The sequence below is a fragment of the Sphaerodactylus townsendi genome, linkage group LG10, assembly GCF_021028975.2.
Source record: "Sphaerodactylus townsendi isolate TG3544 linkage group LG10, MPM_Stown_v2.3, whole genome shotgun sequence".
In the NCBI taxonomy this organism is placed as follows: domain Eukaryota; kingdom Metazoa; phylum Chordata; class Lepidosauria; order Squamata; family Sphaerodactylidae; genus Sphaerodactylus; species Sphaerodactylus townsendi.
In genome coordinates, this window is record NC_059434.1 from 50,555,671 (window position 1) to 50,575,920 (window position 20,250).

General features: G+C 39.0%; 1 protein-coding gene across 1 annotated transcript in view; it reads left to right on the forward strand.

The window, feature by feature from the left end:
* The window catches only part of TBC1D9 (TBC1 domain family member 9), a 54,712-nt gene extending 39,133 nt beyond the window's left edge, over window positions 1–15,579 (forward strand). The window contains exons 11-21 of the mRNA XM_048509391.1: window positions 232–349; window positions 2,333–2,618; window positions 3,542–3,671; window positions 4,813–4,911; window positions 5,000–5,068; window positions 6,269–6,509; window positions 8,735–8,800; window positions 9,843–9,929; window positions 11,086–11,160; window positions 11,516–11,616; window positions 13,117–15,579. Of these exons, the coding sequence (XP_048365348.1) occupies window positions 232–349; window positions 2,333–2,618; window positions 3,542–3,671; window positions 4,813–4,911; window positions 5,000–5,068; window positions 6,269–6,509; window positions 8,735–8,800; window positions 9,843–9,929; window positions 11,086–11,160; window positions 11,516–11,616; window positions 13,117–13,821 (1,977 nt within the window). The 3' untranslated portion in view covers window positions 13,822–15,579. The remainder of the gene's footprint in view (window positions 1–231; window positions 350–2,332; window positions 2,619–3,541; window positions 3,672–4,812; window positions 4,912–4,999; window positions 5,069–6,268; window positions 6,510–8,734; window positions 8,801–9,842; window positions 9,930–11,085; window positions 11,161–11,515; window positions 11,617–13,116) is intronic.
* Window positions 15,580–20,250: the final 4,671 nt, after the last annotated feature.

A 20,250-nucleotide genomic window follows, 5' to 3' on the forward strand; every position in this document is an offset into this window, starting at 1 on the left:
TGAAATACCTACCTGTATATTGTAATAGCAATTTTGTGACTTCTTGAATTTGGAACTAATGTGGACAAGCAAAGTTGCGGGAAGCTCTTTTTCTTGAGCACAGGACAGAGTCGCCTTAAGTATCAGTCCAATCAATTTGTCTCATTTCGACATTGTTTGTGAGCAGCCTTTTTTCCTAAAGATGAGGAGGAATTGGGATTTAATAGTCCTCTTAACACTTCTTTTCTCTAGGCCATGAATATTGTTACATCAGTGCTGCTTTTGTATGCAAAGGAAGAAGAAGCTTTTTGGCTGCTCGTGGCTTTGTGTGAGCGCATGCTGCCAGATTACTACAACACAAGAGTAGTTGGTATGTTTTGTTAAACTCTTACTAGGTGTTTCGGGTCTAGTTTTTTAAACCAACAGGACATAATGTGTGATTTGCAGTGGTTGGGTGGTTGAATACAATGATATTGAATGATATTTGAATGGTTGAAGCTCTACTTCCTATTTGGGGGAACTGTTTTACATTGTGTCTGAACACATCTTCTCTATATTTAATTTCAAGTCTGTTAAATTGGTTTGTTTTCTAAATGGTCCACTTTTTTCACTGACACTCAAGGCAGATTATGCAGTGTAAATCAGTGGAATTTATCTAAGATTACTGCAATCAGGAACCCCAGGCATAAAATATTAAACATCATATGATTAAACAATGCAGATGGCATTGTGTGTAAAATGCTGTTATTAGTCAGCTTGCAGCTGACTAATGGCAGCCCAGCAGGATTTTAAAGGCAAGAGACTAAACAAGGTGGTTTGTCATTGCTTTCCTCTGCATAATGAGCCTGATATTCCTTGGTGATCTCCCATCCAGGTATTATCCAGGACCGACCTTGCTTAGCTTCTGAGATCTGAGGAGATAAAGCTGGCTTGGGCCAGTATTACGTTAGTACAAAATTAAAGCAACATGTGTAGGGTAATGCATACAGTTATAAGATAAACATGCTATCTACAGTTAAACATGCTATCTACAGTTCTGCTTTCTTTATTTTGTTATGTTATGTTACTATAGCTTTATTATCTTTATAAAAATGCCCTCCTGTACAATTCTGTTTTGTATAGTTTGCAGAGGGACCATCTCAGACAGACAATTCCAACCATCTCTTTTTGACAGAAGGAGTGATTTTCACTAGTTTCCCTCTCTCCCTCCCTCCCTCTGTAGACTCTCCCTTTCATCCCAATACTGTTCGTGATGGCCTGTTAGTCTCTAGGAACAAAACTAAGAATAGGGCAGGCCAGTGGTCTGCTGCCTGAGAGTACGGTGGAAAGTCTCACGGTGTTCTGCTCCCAATCTCAAACAACATAAACCAGTAAACAAAACATCAAAAAACAGCCATCATTAAAGTTAAGATGTACAAACCAGCCCAAGACAAGTGGGTGGGGAGATAAAATGTAACAAAACAGAACAGAGTGCCCGAGACTGTAAGATGTTAGGAACGTACAACTCGTATACAAACAAAACAAAATGCAAAAGCCTCAATTTGAATTGTACCAAAAAGTGATTAAGTAGCCCATGTAGTCCTTGAGAGAGATAATCTCTCACCTGTTGGCACCAAAGCAAACTTGCCGTGAAATTTGAACCAGTTGACGGTACTAGAAGTTGTTCCCAATGACATAGTAAGTTTTGTATGTTAAATATTTATTATTTGTGTTTAAAATGCAGTATTTGTATTCAGCTTGTCCGCATATATAAGCCCAAGGTGATTTTCAATAGAATTACTAGCATTTACCTAGAAGACAGAAAAACCATATAAAGCAACTCAAAAAGCGACATCATAATGAGACAGAAGGATTATCAGAAAGGAACAAAAAATCAATCCATTAAAGACAAGTGGAAATAAGAACCTTGACTAGATGCTGAAAGTTATTTAGCAGTGGCACCAAGTACAGGGCCAGGAATGTGTGGATATGGGTGAGAGACCACTGAAAAGTCTTGGATTGACTCTAGCCAGCTTCTTTGTTGGTGAAAAAAGGACAGGTCTCCTTGGACCATCAAAAGTCTGTGTTGGAAATCATGGGGACCTTTATTGACAAAAGCCATGTGACTGTCTTAAGAAGGAGAATAGTGTGCAATTGAATTTAAAAGCTGACTAGATCTCAACTGTTATTTTTTCTGATAACCTCCTTCACCTCAGAAGGCAGGAGAACTCAAAAGGACTACCTAAAATGATGATAGCTTAATGAACAAAATAATTGTTTCTGACTGTCAAGAAACTTGCATTCGGTTTAGGTTATATGTTCATAAATGGACATCAGCTCATATTTCACTTTTGTCCAATACTGTGTCTTGCAGGTGCTCTGGTTGATCAAGGTGTGTTTGAAGAGCTGGCACGGGATTATGTTCCACAACTCTATGACTGTATGCAGGACTTGGGGGTCATCTCCACCATCTCTCTTTCCTGGTTCCTCACACTCTTTCTTAGTGTAATGCCCTTTGAAAGTGCTGTGGTGGTTGTGGACTGTTTCTTCTGTGAAGGCATAAAGGTGATATTCCAGTTAGCGCTGGCTGTGCTGGATGCTAATGTGGACAAGCTGCTGAATTGTAAAGATGATGGAGAAGCTATGACAGTGCTCGGAAGGTACTGAAAGCTTTGTTATTCCTGAAATGCCTTGTTAGAGTAAATGTGTTAGTGTCCTTGCCAAGTATGCTGCATTTTCCCCTTTAGATTAGTCATGTTGAATTGTCAAAAGACTTCCCTTTTGATAAAGAGAAAGCCTTTGAATGAAGAATTCCAGAACCAGACTCGTCTGGTTCTGTCTTACTAATTGGCCCCCTACTAGCACTGTGGCACAATATTGTCTGATTTCATTGTAAGGAGCCATCTTATACTGAGTAAAGCGTATTCATTCCTGCATAGCATTGTCAACTTTGACTTGCAGTGGCTTTTATTTGGAGATGCTAAGAACTGGCTCACACTTGCAAAGTGTGTGAATTACAGTTAAGTCTCTGTGTTGCTTGTATCTAATGGACATTTCAGCACTCAGAGAAAGTAGTAATGTCCACATGGTAGAAGTAGGAAAGAATGATATACTATGACCACCTGATCAAAAGCAGTGTTAGATGTTGTAGATTCAGTAAAGAGTCACACTGGATAATTTTTTGCATATCTTCCAGCCCTATTTCTGTGCCTTAATTTAATTTCTGTTCCCTCTTAAATTCCATCCATAGATTCCACCCAATTCTCTTTCGTTGTCTCCTCCCAGTAGGTAGACACAGGCAAGCCACAATCTCTAGCCAACTCCTACATGGAATATGTGCATAATAGTAAACATGTGCATTGCAAGGTTCTTGTAAGAATGTTGGAGATAATGTATATGAAGTGCTGTGTGCTCTTGGGAGGAGTGATTCACAATTTAAATATTGAGTCTCCGGATGGTCTGGATTTTTTAAACATAGAACTGTTGGGGAGAAGTGGCATGTACAGTACTTTTGAACTTGGGCTATGGTTACACACCAAGTGTGCCTGGCTGTGTTTCATTTGATTTCTCATTCTTACCACAGGTATTTGGACAGTGTGACCAATAAGGACAGCACTTTACCACCAATTCCTCACCTTCATTCATTGCTCAGTGATGATGTTGGGTCTCATCCTGAAGTGGATATCTTCAGACTGATTAGAACTTCCTATGAGGTAATATAACAAAGATGTCAGCAGCAATGAGTTGAAAGATTGCTACAAGGGTTGTTTCTGCAGTTCTTTGGCAAGTTGTCTCAAGATGGGTGTTCTAGAGTGAATCTCACTCCTAGGCCTCTACCTCCATACATTATGCACATTCTGTTTGCCACAAGAAGAGAGTGACTAGATCCCAGAGGTGGGGAAGATGCATTTATGGACACAGGTGACATTGTTATATGAGGCCATTACTTATTTCTGTGTTGTACTACTTGTACATCTCATTTATCTTGTGTAAAAAAGCACATTTTTTCCAGAAAAATGTTAGGTCAAAATGTGTAGTAGCATGTGAAAGTATTGTCAGTTATTTCAGATGCTTTTCCTCTTGTCTTTCTCATTTCATGCTGAAAGCTGTGTAATAATATCAACACAACTGAAAGGGAGTAGTTGTGTCATATCTTGTGCTGTCTGTTTTATTTAGAAGCATCTTTGAAGGCAGGGTTAAGTTTAAGACATGAACGCATGAGCACATGCAAGATGAATTAATTATGTATTCAAGATAATAGGCAACTTAAATTAATTATGTGCAGCATTCATGTGACTAGAACAATTATGAATTGTTGGCTAATTGTGATTTCCCTGATTATTGGAGATATTATGCCAGTTTCTGAAATCATGTAAATTTCTGCTTCTGATAAACATGCTTGCTCAACAAATATGTTATAATCTTTACTAATACCAATTTTCACTGACAAACAAATGCAATGTGAACAGCTCTTCTATTTTCTATACCATTTGTATTATGTGTTCACGACACAATACAAAAATGCTAGCTGAAACCAAATAACATTGACTATAATCCAGTTTTAGCACACAGGTAAACCTGTAATCTCGCCAGTTTCCTATGGTGCTTAGATGCATCAAATCCTGGCATCGCATTCCAAAATTTGCACTTTTTCTAAATCTCTCTTCCACTGGGCATAGCTAGAAAACTCGCCTTCTTTAATCCAACAAGAGTGAGGCCAATAATAGCCAGATACAAAGTGCAAAGATACTGCTTTTATCCAATATAAAATTATTCGCTAGAGAACATAGAAGGCATAAACAAGGCTATATTTTAAGGTTTTGTATCAACACTGAACAACATTTTTCCTCTTAGAAATTTGGAAGCATACGAGCAGATTTGATTGAACAAATGAGATTCAAGCAGAGACTGAAGGTGATCCAGACACTTGAAGACACTATGAAACGCAATGTGGTAAGCTTTTGGAAGACTTTTCTAATGAGTTTTGAAGTGCAGGTCTTTTCCATGTGTCCAAACTCTTTGTGCTTTTATATTTTGCAAGGTACGGACCATAGTGACTGAAACCTCTTTTACTATAGATGAGTTGGAGGAACTCTATGCCCTTTTCAAGGTAAATCTGAGATACTTGTTCAGTTCCCAATTTGTCCACTGGTATTGCAGTATATCGTTTGTTACCATCAAAAGCAAATAAAAATATTTGTTGAAAAGAGTAGAATTCATAACTGGGCTTAAATAAGTGGGCAGAAACCACTTTGACCTATACAGAAGGAACAATTATTTCATATGATGATAAGTGTATTATGTGATGTTGTGCCATGCCAAATTGAAGTGGATGTAGTGCTGTGGGGAACAAAAGTGACCATTTAATTCCCAGGTATCAATCATTTTCATATTCATAATTGACCAAATAAAAAACTTCCACTCTTAACTTTTTTTTTTGCAGAATCACCATCATTTCAATGGTGAATCAGGCTGTACAATTGTAGAGAAGGGAATAGTTGAAACCAAAGAGCCTAGGGCTGCCATTTTGAGGACACATTCTTCTGGAGTAAGACCATTAAACAACATAGGACTTTCTTTTGATTAGACGTGCTTAGGAAGACTCCCTTTGTTTATCACATTGAATTTGGAGACTCAACCCTCTTTAAATCCACCCCTCAGTAGAATAAGAATATCTGACAGCCTGTACAGGTGCAAACATTCATAATATCTATCCGTGCAGGTTCTGCACAGACATTTCTATAGCTGGCTATCTCTCCCTTGACTACTGCTTGGCAGTGGCAGGAGTGCTGGCATGTCATAGACCTGCACACTCACCATGCTCCTGGACTATGGTTTGGAAAGTCTAAAGGTGTATATCTGCAGCTGTTCATCACAGATGGGATTCTATAACTGGAAAACATTAGCTGCAGTCCTTCTGTATGGGTGTGCTACATAGAGGGTTTATACCCCACCTTTCCTTTAAGATCAAGGTAACTTACAATACCAAGTATAACAATATATACAATAACATCCCAAGTAACACTTGTGGTTTGTCTCCATACAAATCTGGTGATCCATGTTGTAACCTTTTTAATGGTCAAAAGGGCCTGTTCTCCTACTTTCTCAGTGGAAAAACGGGCAGAATCCCCCTACACAGCACTTCTTATACCCACTGTGGTTTCAAGGTGTGTGAAAAGTATCAAGTGGTCCTCTGGGTCAAAGCAGCTTTAAGACTCACTGGAGATGTAGCATAAATGATGGATGAGGATGCTGAAATTGATACAAAGTTTGTAATACAATTAACTGCATTTGCCCTGCTTTTCTTCAGGCTGAGCATCTGACAAGCTGCTACTGGGGAGGCACCAGCAATGCCATTGACCGCCATGACCCAAGTTTACCCTATTTAGAACAATATCGCATTGACTTTGAGCAATTCAAGGGAATGTTTGCGCTCCTTTTTCCTTGGGCCTGTGGAACTCACTCTGACGTTTTGGCTGCACGTTTGTTCCGACTACTGGATGAAAATGGAGATTCGTTAATCAACTTCCGGGAATTTGTTTCTGGGCTGAGTAAGGAGAATGCATGGCATGAGCTTTTAAAAGAACCCATACCTTACATGCATGGTCTGCCACGGCCAAGTCTTTCTCTTTAGAGCAGCAGTGGCATAGGAGGCTAAGAGCTCATGTATCTAATCTGGAGGAACCGGGTTTGATTCCCAGCTCTGCCGCTTGAGCTGTGGAGGCTTATCTGGGGAAATCAGATTAGCCTGTACACTCCCACACACGCCAGCTGGGTGACCTTGGGCTAGTTGCAGCTTCTCAGAGCTCTCTCAGCCCCACCTACCTCACAGGGTATTTGTTGTGAAGGGGGAAGGGCAAGGAGATTGTAAGCCCCTTTGAGTCTCCTACAGGAGAGAAAGGCGGGATATAAATCCAAACTCTTCTTCTTCTTTATCCCTTAATGCTGAAATCTGTGGTTTGGCATGAAGTTTTATTTAAGGATTTTGCATTTTAAAAGGTTGTTTTTGTGTTCTGAACACATTGATGTAATTGTATCTATCAGATTTGCTTTCATATAATATCTGATTGTGACTGGATGAATGTAGTGGAAAGGGGCTGTCAAATCACAGGGTTTTCAAGGCAAGAGAACAATCAGAAGTGGCTTGCCATTGCCTACCTCCCTGTAGGCAGAGTATTTTAAGAAAACTGTGAGTGTCCCAAGGTCACCCAACAAGCCTCGTGTAGAGGAGTGGGAAACTGAACTTGACACCCCCCCCCCATTAGAGTCTTCCACTCTTAACCACTGCAACACACTGGGTCATTGGATTAATATTGTGCTCCAAAATTCAACTATATCTTTTTCTAATCTATTACAAAGAGAAAATCACTGTTGCCATTTGTCAGTTACAGTGACTCTGCTGTTTTTGAATATTAAGAAATTATCCATATATTTCTTCCCTGAGTGAGGATATTGGAAGCACTTTACTTTTTCAAGAAGGAAAACACTTGAGGTGTATTAAGAGACTTGATTCTTAAACCTGGTATCATTTGAATTAGATTCAGGGCCAGAGTGTCCATGGATTTTGTTGCTGAAACTTAACATTGTATGCCAGAAGTTATCTGATGAACAAGTTTTCCTGAACCTTTTTTCCCCAACAAATGTCCCGTTTATCTAATTAATGTGACATTCATGCATGTTTGTTCCATTTTTGTTTGAAAAAAATACACACTCCTCTTGAGCAATTGAACTTGAACAGATCAAACAAATAAAACCATGAAAATGCCGGGGGTGGGGGCTTACTCACCTGTCCATGTTCTTATACGTTCCTGTACTTGCTCTCTAAGCCATAACTTTAATTTCATATAAAATAGATATCTAAATCCATCTAAAGTTTGCGATGGAACATTCCATAAATGAGGGGCACAGTTGCTAAGAATGTTCTCACCACTGAACAGAAAACAAAAGAAGAAACATTTCTGGTTATTTTCCATCAAGACAAGTAGAAATCAAAAACTAATTTAATTCCTTAAATCTCATCATAAAAAATCAAAATAATATTTTTTAAAACTAAAATGAACTAAATATGAAAATAAAAAGATTACTTGTATATTCCTAAAATGTATAGCTGTGCTTGGAATGAAAAATGTAGTGTTTTTCCTAAATGAGTTTCAGTTCAAGATCAAAGCAATGGCTTTTTTTGTAGCGGCCAATAGGCTGAAATATTGCAAATAAATAACAAATATGCAGTTGTGACAAATATTTAAATCATAGCAGGTACCATTTTTTTTAATTCTTAGAAGTGTTATTATGGATTTAAAATATGTGAGATAGAAAAAGAGTAATGGAATCCTAAATTATATTGTGAGACCACATAACATCAGTTAATTACTTCTTTATTGCCTTTTTTTTCTTTCTGGTTAAAGCATAGATAGATTTTTCCCCCCAGTCTGCTATTCACATTTATGGAAATACTGTGTTGGGCTAATATCTTTATTTTTTAAAGCTATTTTTTCTGCCCCAGAGGCCTTTAAGATGGACTACAATGTCAAATGATACCCAATAATATAAACTCATATGAACAATAAAACCACCAGCAATTAACAGCAGCAATAAACAGCAGCAACGCAACCTCTAAATAATAAAAACTAGTGTTGAAAACAATTTTGTAAAAGGTTTAAGGGACATGGGGCATGATCTTCATTGATGTTGATTAACTTCTTGATGTTTGGATTATATGTGTTGCACACATGTCACCAGTTAGTGATTCTGATACAGTGGCTGTAACCTTTTCTAGGTGCTGCATGTCATGGGGATCTTACTGAGAAGTTGAAGCTGCTGTATAAAATGCATGTTTTGCCTGGTGAGTAAGAGGGCTACTGTAGGTATTTTCAAATTAGACTAAGACGTCTTAGTGGGGCACGTGTTATTTTCTTGGTCTGCTGCCGCCAGGAGGGTTCTGTCCCTACAAAATGAAGGGGTGAGTGGGGAATAGCTACACTGATCCTGTGCATGGATATATGTTTATGTTACAAGAATATGTGCCACAAGCAGTCATTACCTTCCTGGTGCTGTGACAGTGGGCATGGGGCATACACACTAACTGAGATCCTCCCAATACGTGTTGTTGCCATTTCTTCTGAAATGTATGATGCATGGATGTTTCTGCCTCAAGCATGTATCAGGATGTTCCATGTGATCCCTGCATCCCCTTTCCAGAATAAATGGTGATCCTGCATATCAGGAGGATTGTGTGTAGCACATTTGCCCGTGTGTATATTTGCAGCACCAGTAGTTTTCCCAGTGCTAGAAAAGTAATTTTGCAGTATCTAGTTATTGTAGCATCAAGCTACATCTTTTAATAGTTTAGTGTGTTATTTTTTACATTTTTATATTTGTTATCTGTTGCTTTTAACTTATTTATACTGCTTTAATGTTGTAAGTCGCCACGAGACCCTTTGGATAAATGGCGACAAAAAAATCAAATAAATAAATTGTAGGTACCTAATTACTAATATTTAAAACAAAATGTATTATTAATTGGTGGCCCAATTTTATGGGAAGACATTTCCTTTGTGGGATCTACTAGAGAGCCTACTTGTCATCAGGGGCTGCAATTTAGTTCTTGATATGAAATTCTGTAATAGTCCAGATGGCATGGTTACACACACTTGCAAGGGTTGTTTTTAAGTGTTTTAAATAGACGCCCATGGTTCCTATATAACAAATGTCTAAGAATGTTTGTCTATATAACGTTTTTAATGCAATGATGCCCATTATTAATCTATTCTTGACCTATAAAAATATTGTTGTGTTTGTAAACTCTCAAGTGGGTATATAACTGAATCCAGGTGGATTTAACTGTCTTTCTGATGCATACTGATACTTGATTCTACTTTGCTTAGATCCATCCTCTGACCAGGAAGAACCAGATTCTGCTTTTGAAGCAACTCAGTACTTCTTTGAAGACATCACACCAGAGTGTACACATGGTATGTGGCTTTATTTCAGATTTATTAACTTTTACTTTTCACAAAACACTAGAAAAGTATCTAAGCACTTCTGTATCCAAAAATAAAATATAGTTAGCTTCAGCTATCATTAACAACAGCATAAATTTGATTATTTTAATAAAAAAACATTTGTGATGTTGGAGTTTCCTGTAACAACAAATATAGGCTATGTTCGCTGTGATCACAAATGCTCCTAGTAAGGCCAGGGAGGTAGCTGGGAACACTAAATTTCTAAAGAGTTCGACCCATTATAGTCTTGATAGTCTTCAAATAACCTTTGGAGCCTCCTTTCCTCCCCATGTCACAGGAATAGAAACATGGAGAAGGGAACTTAGGTTCTAGTTGCTAGTGCAGTGCCTCCATTAGAAGTTTTGTAAAACATTGACATTAACAGTATTACAAAAGGGATACTTACCATTTTCTCCTCAGATGTGGCTTATAGACGTTATAACCTGCTCAAGACATAGATTACAAAGAACAGATGGACTTCCTACATAAAAAAATTCAGACTACTCAATGAGTTAGTTCTCCAGATTAGTCTATCATTCTTCACAGTGGTGAAGAATGATAGACTCTAATCTGGAGAACCACTTATGATTCCCCATTTTTCCACTCTGCTGGGTGACCTTGGACTAGTCACAGTTCTCTCAGAACTAATTCAGCCTCACCATCTTCACAAGGTGCCTGTTGTGGGGTGGGAAACCCACGTTGAGACTCACTTCAGTGGAAAAAAGCAGGGCTTAAAAACCATTTTTTCTTCTAATATATACAGTGTCAAAATTTCCCTATTGTAGTCTGATTTATACTAGGAAGGGTTACATGCTGCTTCACCTTTTATAGCTGCAGATATGGTTAAGTACAGGGAAAGTGAAAAGCAGACATGAATTTCTGTGGCTTCAGTTGACCAGCTGGAGCTGCTGTTTTAAACAACCTGAACGTAGAACATGGAGGTCAGCTTTCAATGGAGCTTTCAGGTGGTTGTCAGCAGCTGGTAGTACTTGTCTCAGAGAGCCTAACATCAGCTTTTTCAACCTTATGGTCACAGATAATTTTCATTGTGTACAGACAGATGTTTCTGAAATGATGATAATTTTGCTTTTCTGAATATTAATTTTGCTTTTCTGAATATTGTTAGTTGTCGGCGTAGACAGCAAGAACAAACATGGATCAGATGAAGGGTTTGTTAGTGTGAGTGTGAAAACTGAGAAAGGTATGCTTTTCATCTTAATAGGGCCACTAAGGGGAACAGGGGGATCCGGAACCCAGGTTGTAGCAAGGGGGAAATAAGCCAAGCACTTCTTGTGCCCCATTTTGCTCTTATCTAGTTTTAAGAGCACCTGTAATTTTGAGACAGTCAAAGGGTTAAAATGAGCAGGTTCAGATTCCCGAGGAGGCTTTCCTTCCTCTGTTCCATTAGAAATCACACAATTCTGTCTTCTGCCTGTTAGTCTTCTTTAAATTTGCGGGGGTTTATCTCGTTCTCTAATGTGATGGGGAAAATATATTTGAAGGAAGTAGAAATTACATCATTTTCCTTTTCTGTTTTCTGTGGACAATTGATATAGGTAAGAAAAATTCTCAAGACAACAGAAATTACCTTAGAATGTGGAGCCAAGAGAATAAATCCAAAGCAAAGAATGCGAAGGAGTTGCCCAAATTAAATCAGGTGAGTGTTGCTGGCTCTTAAACAAGTTTTTGATATTTTCTTCAGCTGTAGGTTTGTATCATGACTTTTTTACGTCCTGATCCAGCAAGGATAATCTTACAGAGGTAGATTGTAAGCAGCCTTCCCTCTGGACCAAGCACTTTCAAACCCTATATCCAACACTTGGTCTTCTGTAAGTTGTAAGCCATTTGCCTCCTCAGATGCAGAGAGGCACAGCAACTAAAATATTACTACTGCTACTACTGTAAGATCTAGAGCATATGCCCTGTGTAGCAGACTCTCTTTCACAGTAACCAATTCCTCCGCCTCCTGCTCCTAAGCTTTCTCACAGCTCTGAATTTTTCCTATTCTTTTTTAATGTTACTGTTTAGTATTTTGTCTGTCTGAGAGCAATTAGTTTGTGTCGGGCTGACCAATACATGCTATTTTAATCCTCTAGATTCATTTTTTAATTATGGACTAACTTTGACAAGCTGTACTGGCTGGTTATTAATGGGTATATCTATCTACAAACACTCAGTGCTTGCTGAAGTTCTTTGTCTCTTGAGGGGAGGTATTTTTTAAAGGGAGGCAAAGGAAGGAAGGATGGGAGGAAGTGAGGGTAGGCCAGCTAATCTGTTTGACCATATTTTTTCTTAGCCATAGGCTTGGGGGAACATCTCTTTTACAAGCACTGCAGAACTGGATTTGGTTTAGGTCCCACAGGGTATGGGCCTCACTTGTCAGAGTGTTGCACCAGGCTGAGGCCAGAGTTAAAAAGGCCCTGGCCCTGGTTGAGGACAACCATGTGATTTGGGGCACAGAAAGCACCCACAACTTGTTTCCCTCAGAGTATAATGCTTTGGGGGGGGGGGGGGGGGCCAGGAGAGACAGTCCCATAGATACAGGTCCCAGATTGTGTAGGGCTTCAAAGGTGAGTATCAAAACCTTGAACTTGATCTGGTATTCAATCTGGAGCAGTGCAGCTAGCAGAGCACAGGTTTTATGTGCACTCCCATAAAGACTGTGTCACTGCATTCTAGACTGTTGCTGTTGCTAGAGCAGTCTCAAGGGTAGCCCTGCACAGAGCAAGTTGCAGAGTCTTGTCTGGAGATGACTATTGCAACATCATTGTGGGACAGATAAGGAGCCAGCCAACTGCTGGGCTTTGTAGAGATGAAAAAAGCTGCCTTAGCTGTATTTGTGATTTAGGCCAACAAAAGGGAGGCATCTGAATCACACCTCAGTTCTTGATGAAGGAAACTGGTGATAGCTGTACTTCATCACTAATGGGAAGCTGAAATCCCTGATCCAGACCTCTCTGACCCAACCACAGGACCTCCAGCTTCTATGGGTTCATTTTCTGCCAGCTCGGTTTCAACCATCCCACTCCAGCTTCCAAACATTTGGCCAGATCTTCTGAGACAGCATCTGGCTGACAATCAATCAACATATAAAGCTGCAGAACTATATTTTGTTTCCTTACTTTTCGCTAGCATTGTGCTTCTCTTTTGCGTCTAGGGGCAGTTTATTGAATTGTGTAAGACAATGTATAATATGTTCAGTGAAGACCCCAATGAGCAAGATCTTTACCATGCTACTGCTGCTGTGACAAGTCTGCTGTTGGAGATCGGTGAGGTCGGCAAACTATTCAGTGTGCAGCCTGTAAAAGAGTCTGAGAGCAGCAGTAAAGCCACACAAAATGCACTACTCCAGAAGAAGGATAACCAGCAGTATCATCTTGTGCAACGTGATCCTTTCCAAGGTGGCTTCCTTGCTGATGATGAAGAAAACATCTGTGGTGATGGCACCCAGATGGAAGACATTAAGCTGGAAGATTCTTCTCCTAGGGACAATGGAGCTGGCTCTTCCATGCTTATTTCTGATGATGACACTAAAGACGACAGTTCTATGTCTTCCTATTCTGTCCTAAGTGCGGGTTCTCATGAGGAGGACAAGCTACACTGCGAAGACATAGGTGAAGACACTGTTTTGGTGCGAAGCAACAATTCCACTTCTCTGCCAGGGAGTGCTAGCATTGACAGAGACTGGGCCATCACCTTTGAGCAGTTTTTGGCTTCCCTCTTGACTGAATCAGCCCTTGTCCGGTACTTTGATAAACCAGTATGTATGATGGCACGGATTACTAATGCGAAAAATGTAAGGATGATGGGGAAACCCATAACCTCTGCAAGTGACTATGAGATCTCTGCCATGTCAGGCTAAGTCGGAGGTTTTTTTAAAAAAAAGTTTAGGTTTTTATTATGTATTTATTGCTGCCAGGCACAGGTACTGATATTTTCAAAACATGGTAGATCACACTGATGTAAACTTGTTGGAGTGTAAATCCATGCTTATCTTGAAATATGGGCATTTTTTTCTCTGTGGAAAATATTACCAGAATGCTTGTAGCCACTATATATGCTTGGGGGCAGGGGCAGTGTCAGTGATGTCTTGTATAATTAGCCTTCCTATCAATTGATAATTGGTGAAAATTCAGTTCTAACTGTAGAGGTGAATGTTTGTGTATGCTTTTAAAAACAGGTCTGAAGTCTTAGAATACGGAGTAAAACTGGAAGAAGCTCTGAACACCACAGGTTCTGCTCAATAGGTGCTGCAGTGTACACGTGGAGCTCCTCTTCACAGTCTTCCCCATTCTGTTGAGGCAGGACTGTTGTTGATATCCCTTCTGTTTGCACACAACTGCTCCCTTCGTTGAAGTGAATGGGAAAGCAGAAGTCCTTTCAGGCAAGGAAACTCCCTGGGTGCTCTGAAGCCCATGTGCCTATAAGAGTGCTGGGTTAAGAGGAAGGTAGAAAGGGGTGCTGTCAACTTGTTTAGGGTTCATACGTTAGTTCTGTGCAGCATCCCTGGCGGATGTCTCTTTATATAATTTTTTTAAGATGCTAGTGATTCCTAATGCTTTTTTAAAAATACATTCTTCAGAGATACTGCCATGGACCTGCCTAGACAATACCAGTGTTCTGACCTAAACAATTCATAAGTAATGGCTTGCTTTTTAAACTTCGGAAGAGAATTGAAAGGGTTTTAAACTCATATTTTCATGCATCTCCTCATTCTAAAGTGTCATTTTGAGAAATATAGAAAACCTAAGCATTACCACGAAATCTAATGTATTGTAGATCAAGCCTTCATAGATGTACTGCATTATTGTTAATTTAAGCACTGTTATTAGCTGGAATGTAATCAGAAAAAATCTGCAAGAAAATGTAACTGAATGTTTGAAAGTCTCAATGAAAACACTGTCACTTTATTATATAGATGAACAATGTATAATGTAATAATTTACTGAATGATATGTTGAATGACAAATGGAGCACCTGCACTTTGAATCCTTTCTTCTTTTACAGAAACATTCAGTGGACACTATTTTTTCCTTCTACGAACACAATATCTGATCCACAGGGATTTCCACAGGCTCAACAACAACCTGTTTGCCTCTTCACACAGTGCCCCTGGAGGTAGGAGGAGGAAGTGGCAGGTCTACAAAGCCTTTGGAAATTTCCTGCACACGGTTACTGTGTCCATCATGGGAACTAATTGTGCCCAGTACTTCATACATCTTTTGGCTGATTTATAACTCATTCCTAATTAGGCCATTCATACCTGGCTGAACTTTATTTGCTGCCTTCAAAACTATTTCCATCCCTCTTTTATATATATACATATATATATGCTGTTGTATTTTATGATCATGTAACTTTTCTAGGGGTTTTTTTTTTTAGCGGACGCTATTGCTTTATTCCTACTAAAATATTTAAACAATCAAAAGTGGTTTTAGCCACATTAGGGTAATCATCAGTAAGCTTTTTTTTAAAAAAATTAAACTGATATCAGATGGAATTTTTTTGTTGTCGTTCATGGCATAACTTCTATTGTGACAATCCACATGTTATAATCTCAATTGTTATGTAACAAATCAAATGAAACTAGTGTGTAGTAAGTAAAAACCTACCTCTGCAACTGATAGTTCAGTCTGTTAAATGTTGAGCTTTTAATTATCTTACCACCACGGGGGGGGGGGGGGGAAGCTGGGGCCATGTATTTTCTATTCATTCACAGGTTTGCTACCAAAGCACATAAATTTGGATGTCATTCAAATCATCCCCGTATGAAAAAAGCAGCATTAAAAGGAAGCTGAAAAATCAGATCCTGAAAAATGCTTCACCCCCAAAGCCCACGTGGAGTTTGGAGGTGGCAGGCGCCATTCAATGCTGGACCTGGCCACACCAAGACCACAGTTGAAAGCTTCATAGATGGAGCTTCTGAGGCAGGGCCACCCGTATAAAGCTGGACCTGGCCAGGCTGAGCCTGCAGTGGAATGCTCAGCTGGACCTAGCCATTCAACTCTGTGCCTGGCTCTGAACATGCAATAGCTGTTCAGTTCTGCATCTGCCTCCAAGACCCACATGAAATTCAGTGGCAGGCGTATTTTTCGGGTTCAAGTTTAATAACTCAAAATTAGGGGTGGGGTGGGGTTGTACTGACTTTTTTTGGGTTTTCAAAAATTTTTGTCTATTAAACTTGAACTTGTAAAATACTGGAAAGAAAATGTGGTACACCTATTTGGGTCTGTCTTTCGGCTTCTGACCCATATTCTACTGGATTCTAAAGGCTGCTGTTACTGCAAAATATATTTTCCTGTAACTGGATATGGAAACTTGGGACAGAAGAACTATTGGATGTTACAATGAAGGGGGAAATGGCATTCATAGGCATAAAATACAATAGTATTAGAAACTTCATTTAAAACGTATTGGTTTGAATGAATTTCTTCTCCCCCTTTTTTCTATTTCTTGATTTTTGTCTCTCTGCACCCTCATGACACTTTTTCTTTGTTTTCTTCCTATCTAGTCACGGGTAAGGAAGAGGGTGGGTTTATGAGAGGAAAGGTTTCCCATTTTGTTGATTGAACGTGTTGTGGCAGGGTATAAGGAGAGAGGCAGTCCCACAAATAAGAGGGCATGAACTTGGAGGGCTTTATATGTGATAGCCGATAGCTTACATTGAGCCCAGTAAAAGGGCAACCAGTAGAACATCAGCAGAATGTGAACAATATGCATGCTTCATTTAGTGCCCAATAATAGCTGAGCTGTATTCTGGACCAGGTGGAGCTTCCAAGTTGATTTTGAGGATATACTAATGCACAGCATATTACAGTAGTCTACTGATCAGTGCTACTGTGGCATAGATCCAGATGGCCAGGTCAGTCATATCAAGGTAAGAGGCCATCTTACAAAATAGGCTGAGTTAGTAAAAAGCTTTTTTTTTGCTTCTCCAGTAATAAACTGGATCCAGTATTACTTTAAGGTTTTTAACTGGGTCAGGTGAACTTCATTAAAGGTGGAGATAACAATGCCCTATAAGACCTCCAACTTCACAACCTGTCTTTGCATGGTTTAATTTCAGGTTGTTCACTTTATATTTTATACACTCAAACACATCTGTAGGTTACAAAATTTTCAATGTAAAAAATGCATTTTTCTCTCCCATTATGTTAGAACTAAAGGGCATCCATTGAAATTGTTCAGAAAAAGATTCAGGAGAAAAAATGGCACTTCATTTACTGAACAAGTAATTAAATTGTGGAATTCATTGCCAGCAAAGATAGGCACTAGCACAGAGAGGACCATCAATGGGCTACTAGCTATGGTGGCTGAAGGCACCCTCTATACACAGATGCAGCAAACCTTTACATATCAGTGTCGGGAAGCAGTATGAGAGGAAAGCCTCAGCCTCTGTCTGGTTGTTTGGCCCTGCAGGGCATCCAGTTGTCCATTGTGTGAAAACAGTATGCTGGGCACAATGAACCACTGGTCTGATTTAGCAGGGTTTAAAACATGTTCTCATGCAACCAAAGGACACAAGCAGGGGGGCTGTGTGCAACAGTAGTAAAATTACAACCTACCAAAGACAGTATCAAAAAAAGTTCCATCAAGTCACAGCCAACACATGTGACCCTTTCCACAGTGTTTGCTATTGCCTTGTTACACTTAGCAACCACATTAATACCCCGAGTTTCTAATCATGTGATTTATGTGATTTTTGTCAATGCTTCTGATCCATTTCAAACAAACATCACTTTTTATTGCTTCCATACTGTAACAGGCACATACATTTCTAGTGGTGGACAGTGGTCTTGTGCCATAAAAGTTTACAAAGTCATTGCTTTTAATCGCAACTGAAAGACAATGGCTATAAATGCTGTCTTCACAAAACATAAACTAATACAAGTGCAAATAACACAGACTAGAAACAAACAGCAATCAAGGGTACAGAATCTCACTCATACAACAATAATCATAACTTAGTATAATAATGTAGAAAGTTGAGAGGGAAAGGGTGATGGCTTGGTAGTAAAACATCTGCTTTCTCTGCAGAAGATCCCAGGTTCAATCCTCAACAATTCCAGTTAAAAGAGTCAGGTAGTGCATGATTTGGAAGACTGCCATTTGAGCCTTTGGGGAGCTGCTGCCATTCTGAATAGACCAGGGGTAGGGAACCTGCGGCTCTCCAGATGTTCAGGAACTACAATTCCCATCAGCCCCTACCAGCATGGCCAATTGGCCATGCTGACAGGCCGGCTGATAGGGTGTAGTTACGGAAACATCTGGAGAGCTTACAGGTTCTGGACCCCTGGAATAGACCATACTGGCCTTACTAGACCAGTGGTCTGATTCTGTATACGGAAATTCCATGTTCGAAATACAGGTATAATGTCTTGTATTGGATCATAATAAAATAGCACTCACTATTTATAAAATTGTTTTTGTAATTATATTTGCCAATTACACTGTCAGAGTCTACAAACATAGATATCTGAAGAGAAATACATCTTTGAAAAATTGCATTCACTTGAGACGCTGACAGCTGTAAGAAATCAACAGTTCTTACAGTAACTATATCAGATTCTTAGTCATTATTGACAACACATGCAATTTAAAACACTTAAGTACACACTACAAATAAATCTTTCATGTAGACAGCTGGATTTTTCTAATATCAGGTTTACAAGCTCTTATGAATGTGAGAGGAACAGGAGAAAGTAGAGGATTTCCAGTTCTTTCATCATGGCTTCATGGCTCCATGGCTCCAGATGTTAACATCATGGAAACAGCCACATCTATCCCAACATCTATAGCTATTCACACTCCTTCCTTTGTTTTACCTACCCATGTACAGGATTTCATTCAGGATCTACGTATGTATTGTCATAAGATTGTCTCAATGCAAAATTTAACAGAAAACCTGTTCATTTTACTAGTGATGTCTAAAAAAGCCCTTTGTTTCCACACCACCAAAAATAGACTATTTACATACTCCAAACACAATTCTAGAATGCAGTAGTACACTTGAATACACACTGACATAGGACTACATATTGAGGGAATGCTGCTCTGCATTAAAAAAGACATGTTCAAAAGTTAACAATAGGTACAAATTACTCCAGTTAAAAGTATTTAAAATATAACAACTAATCTCTCTGAGGCCACAGCAACCTCCTTACAATGTTAGCACCATTGAGAAAAATATGGTAATCACTTGCTATTAAATTGAAAAGTGACCAATATCTTGTGCTTTGCTGGTAACTATTTTCACTGTTTTACAATATTTTTAACAGCTAACATGTTCCACAAATAGTGGCTTCTGTATAGCAAAATACTGCAGCTATTCTAGAAATTATGCTAATTTCCAAATTCATTCAGGTCTGGAATCTAGTCTGGAATTTTGAATCAAGATCCATACATCCAATTCTTCTGAAACATTTCCTGAGTAGAACCAAGCAATTCTACCCATTTCTGCTTTCAGAAACTGATGAAATGTCTCTGTATTTCATAAGTTTCTGACAGGAGTAGATACATTTACAGCCATATTTCCTACAGATTTTTAAATCCCATTGACAGAAACTTGTTTGTTACAATGGCTTTGTGACCCTAGTATTTTCAGACAGGCAGATTCAGCACACCCTGTGTTTATGGGACCTGAACTAAATATGCAAAAGGTAAACTACAGAAATCATTGGGTCATTGTAAATTCTGCAGTCCACAAAGGATGCATAGGATTTGTGACGCAAAATTTCCCTTTTTTTGTGAACAGAACTAATGAAGTGCAGCACTAAAGTAATGAATGAGTAACAGTAATGCCCTTAAATTTTCTCTGGCACAAAAGTATATCCATACTTGCACTGGTATCCTCAGTTTTTTTTAGCTCTGATACACCTGACACAGTGACATTTTTATTTAATTACTTGCTTTTTAAATATTTTCAACTTTCTTGATGAGGCTACTAAAAATCTTTCAAATAGCACTGAGTATATGTGTGATCACAGTGCCTCCAAATCAAACAGAAAGGACACATCACATCTACTGCAGTATTTCAGACAAGAATGATATCGTCTATATGCTAATAGCACGAACCAGCCACTTCGGTGCTCAAATACAGCCACTCTGTTTTCCTCCGTGATAGAAAATCCTAAAACTGGAAAGAAAAGAGGGGGGCTGTCCTGGCACGCAGAGCTTCGGGGAAACATCTAAATCATATGGATTTCTAGTTGTGTTCCAATTCACACCAAGTTTCTTTTATTTATCTATTTTTTAAATTATTTATAATTTGATTTATAGACTGACCTATACA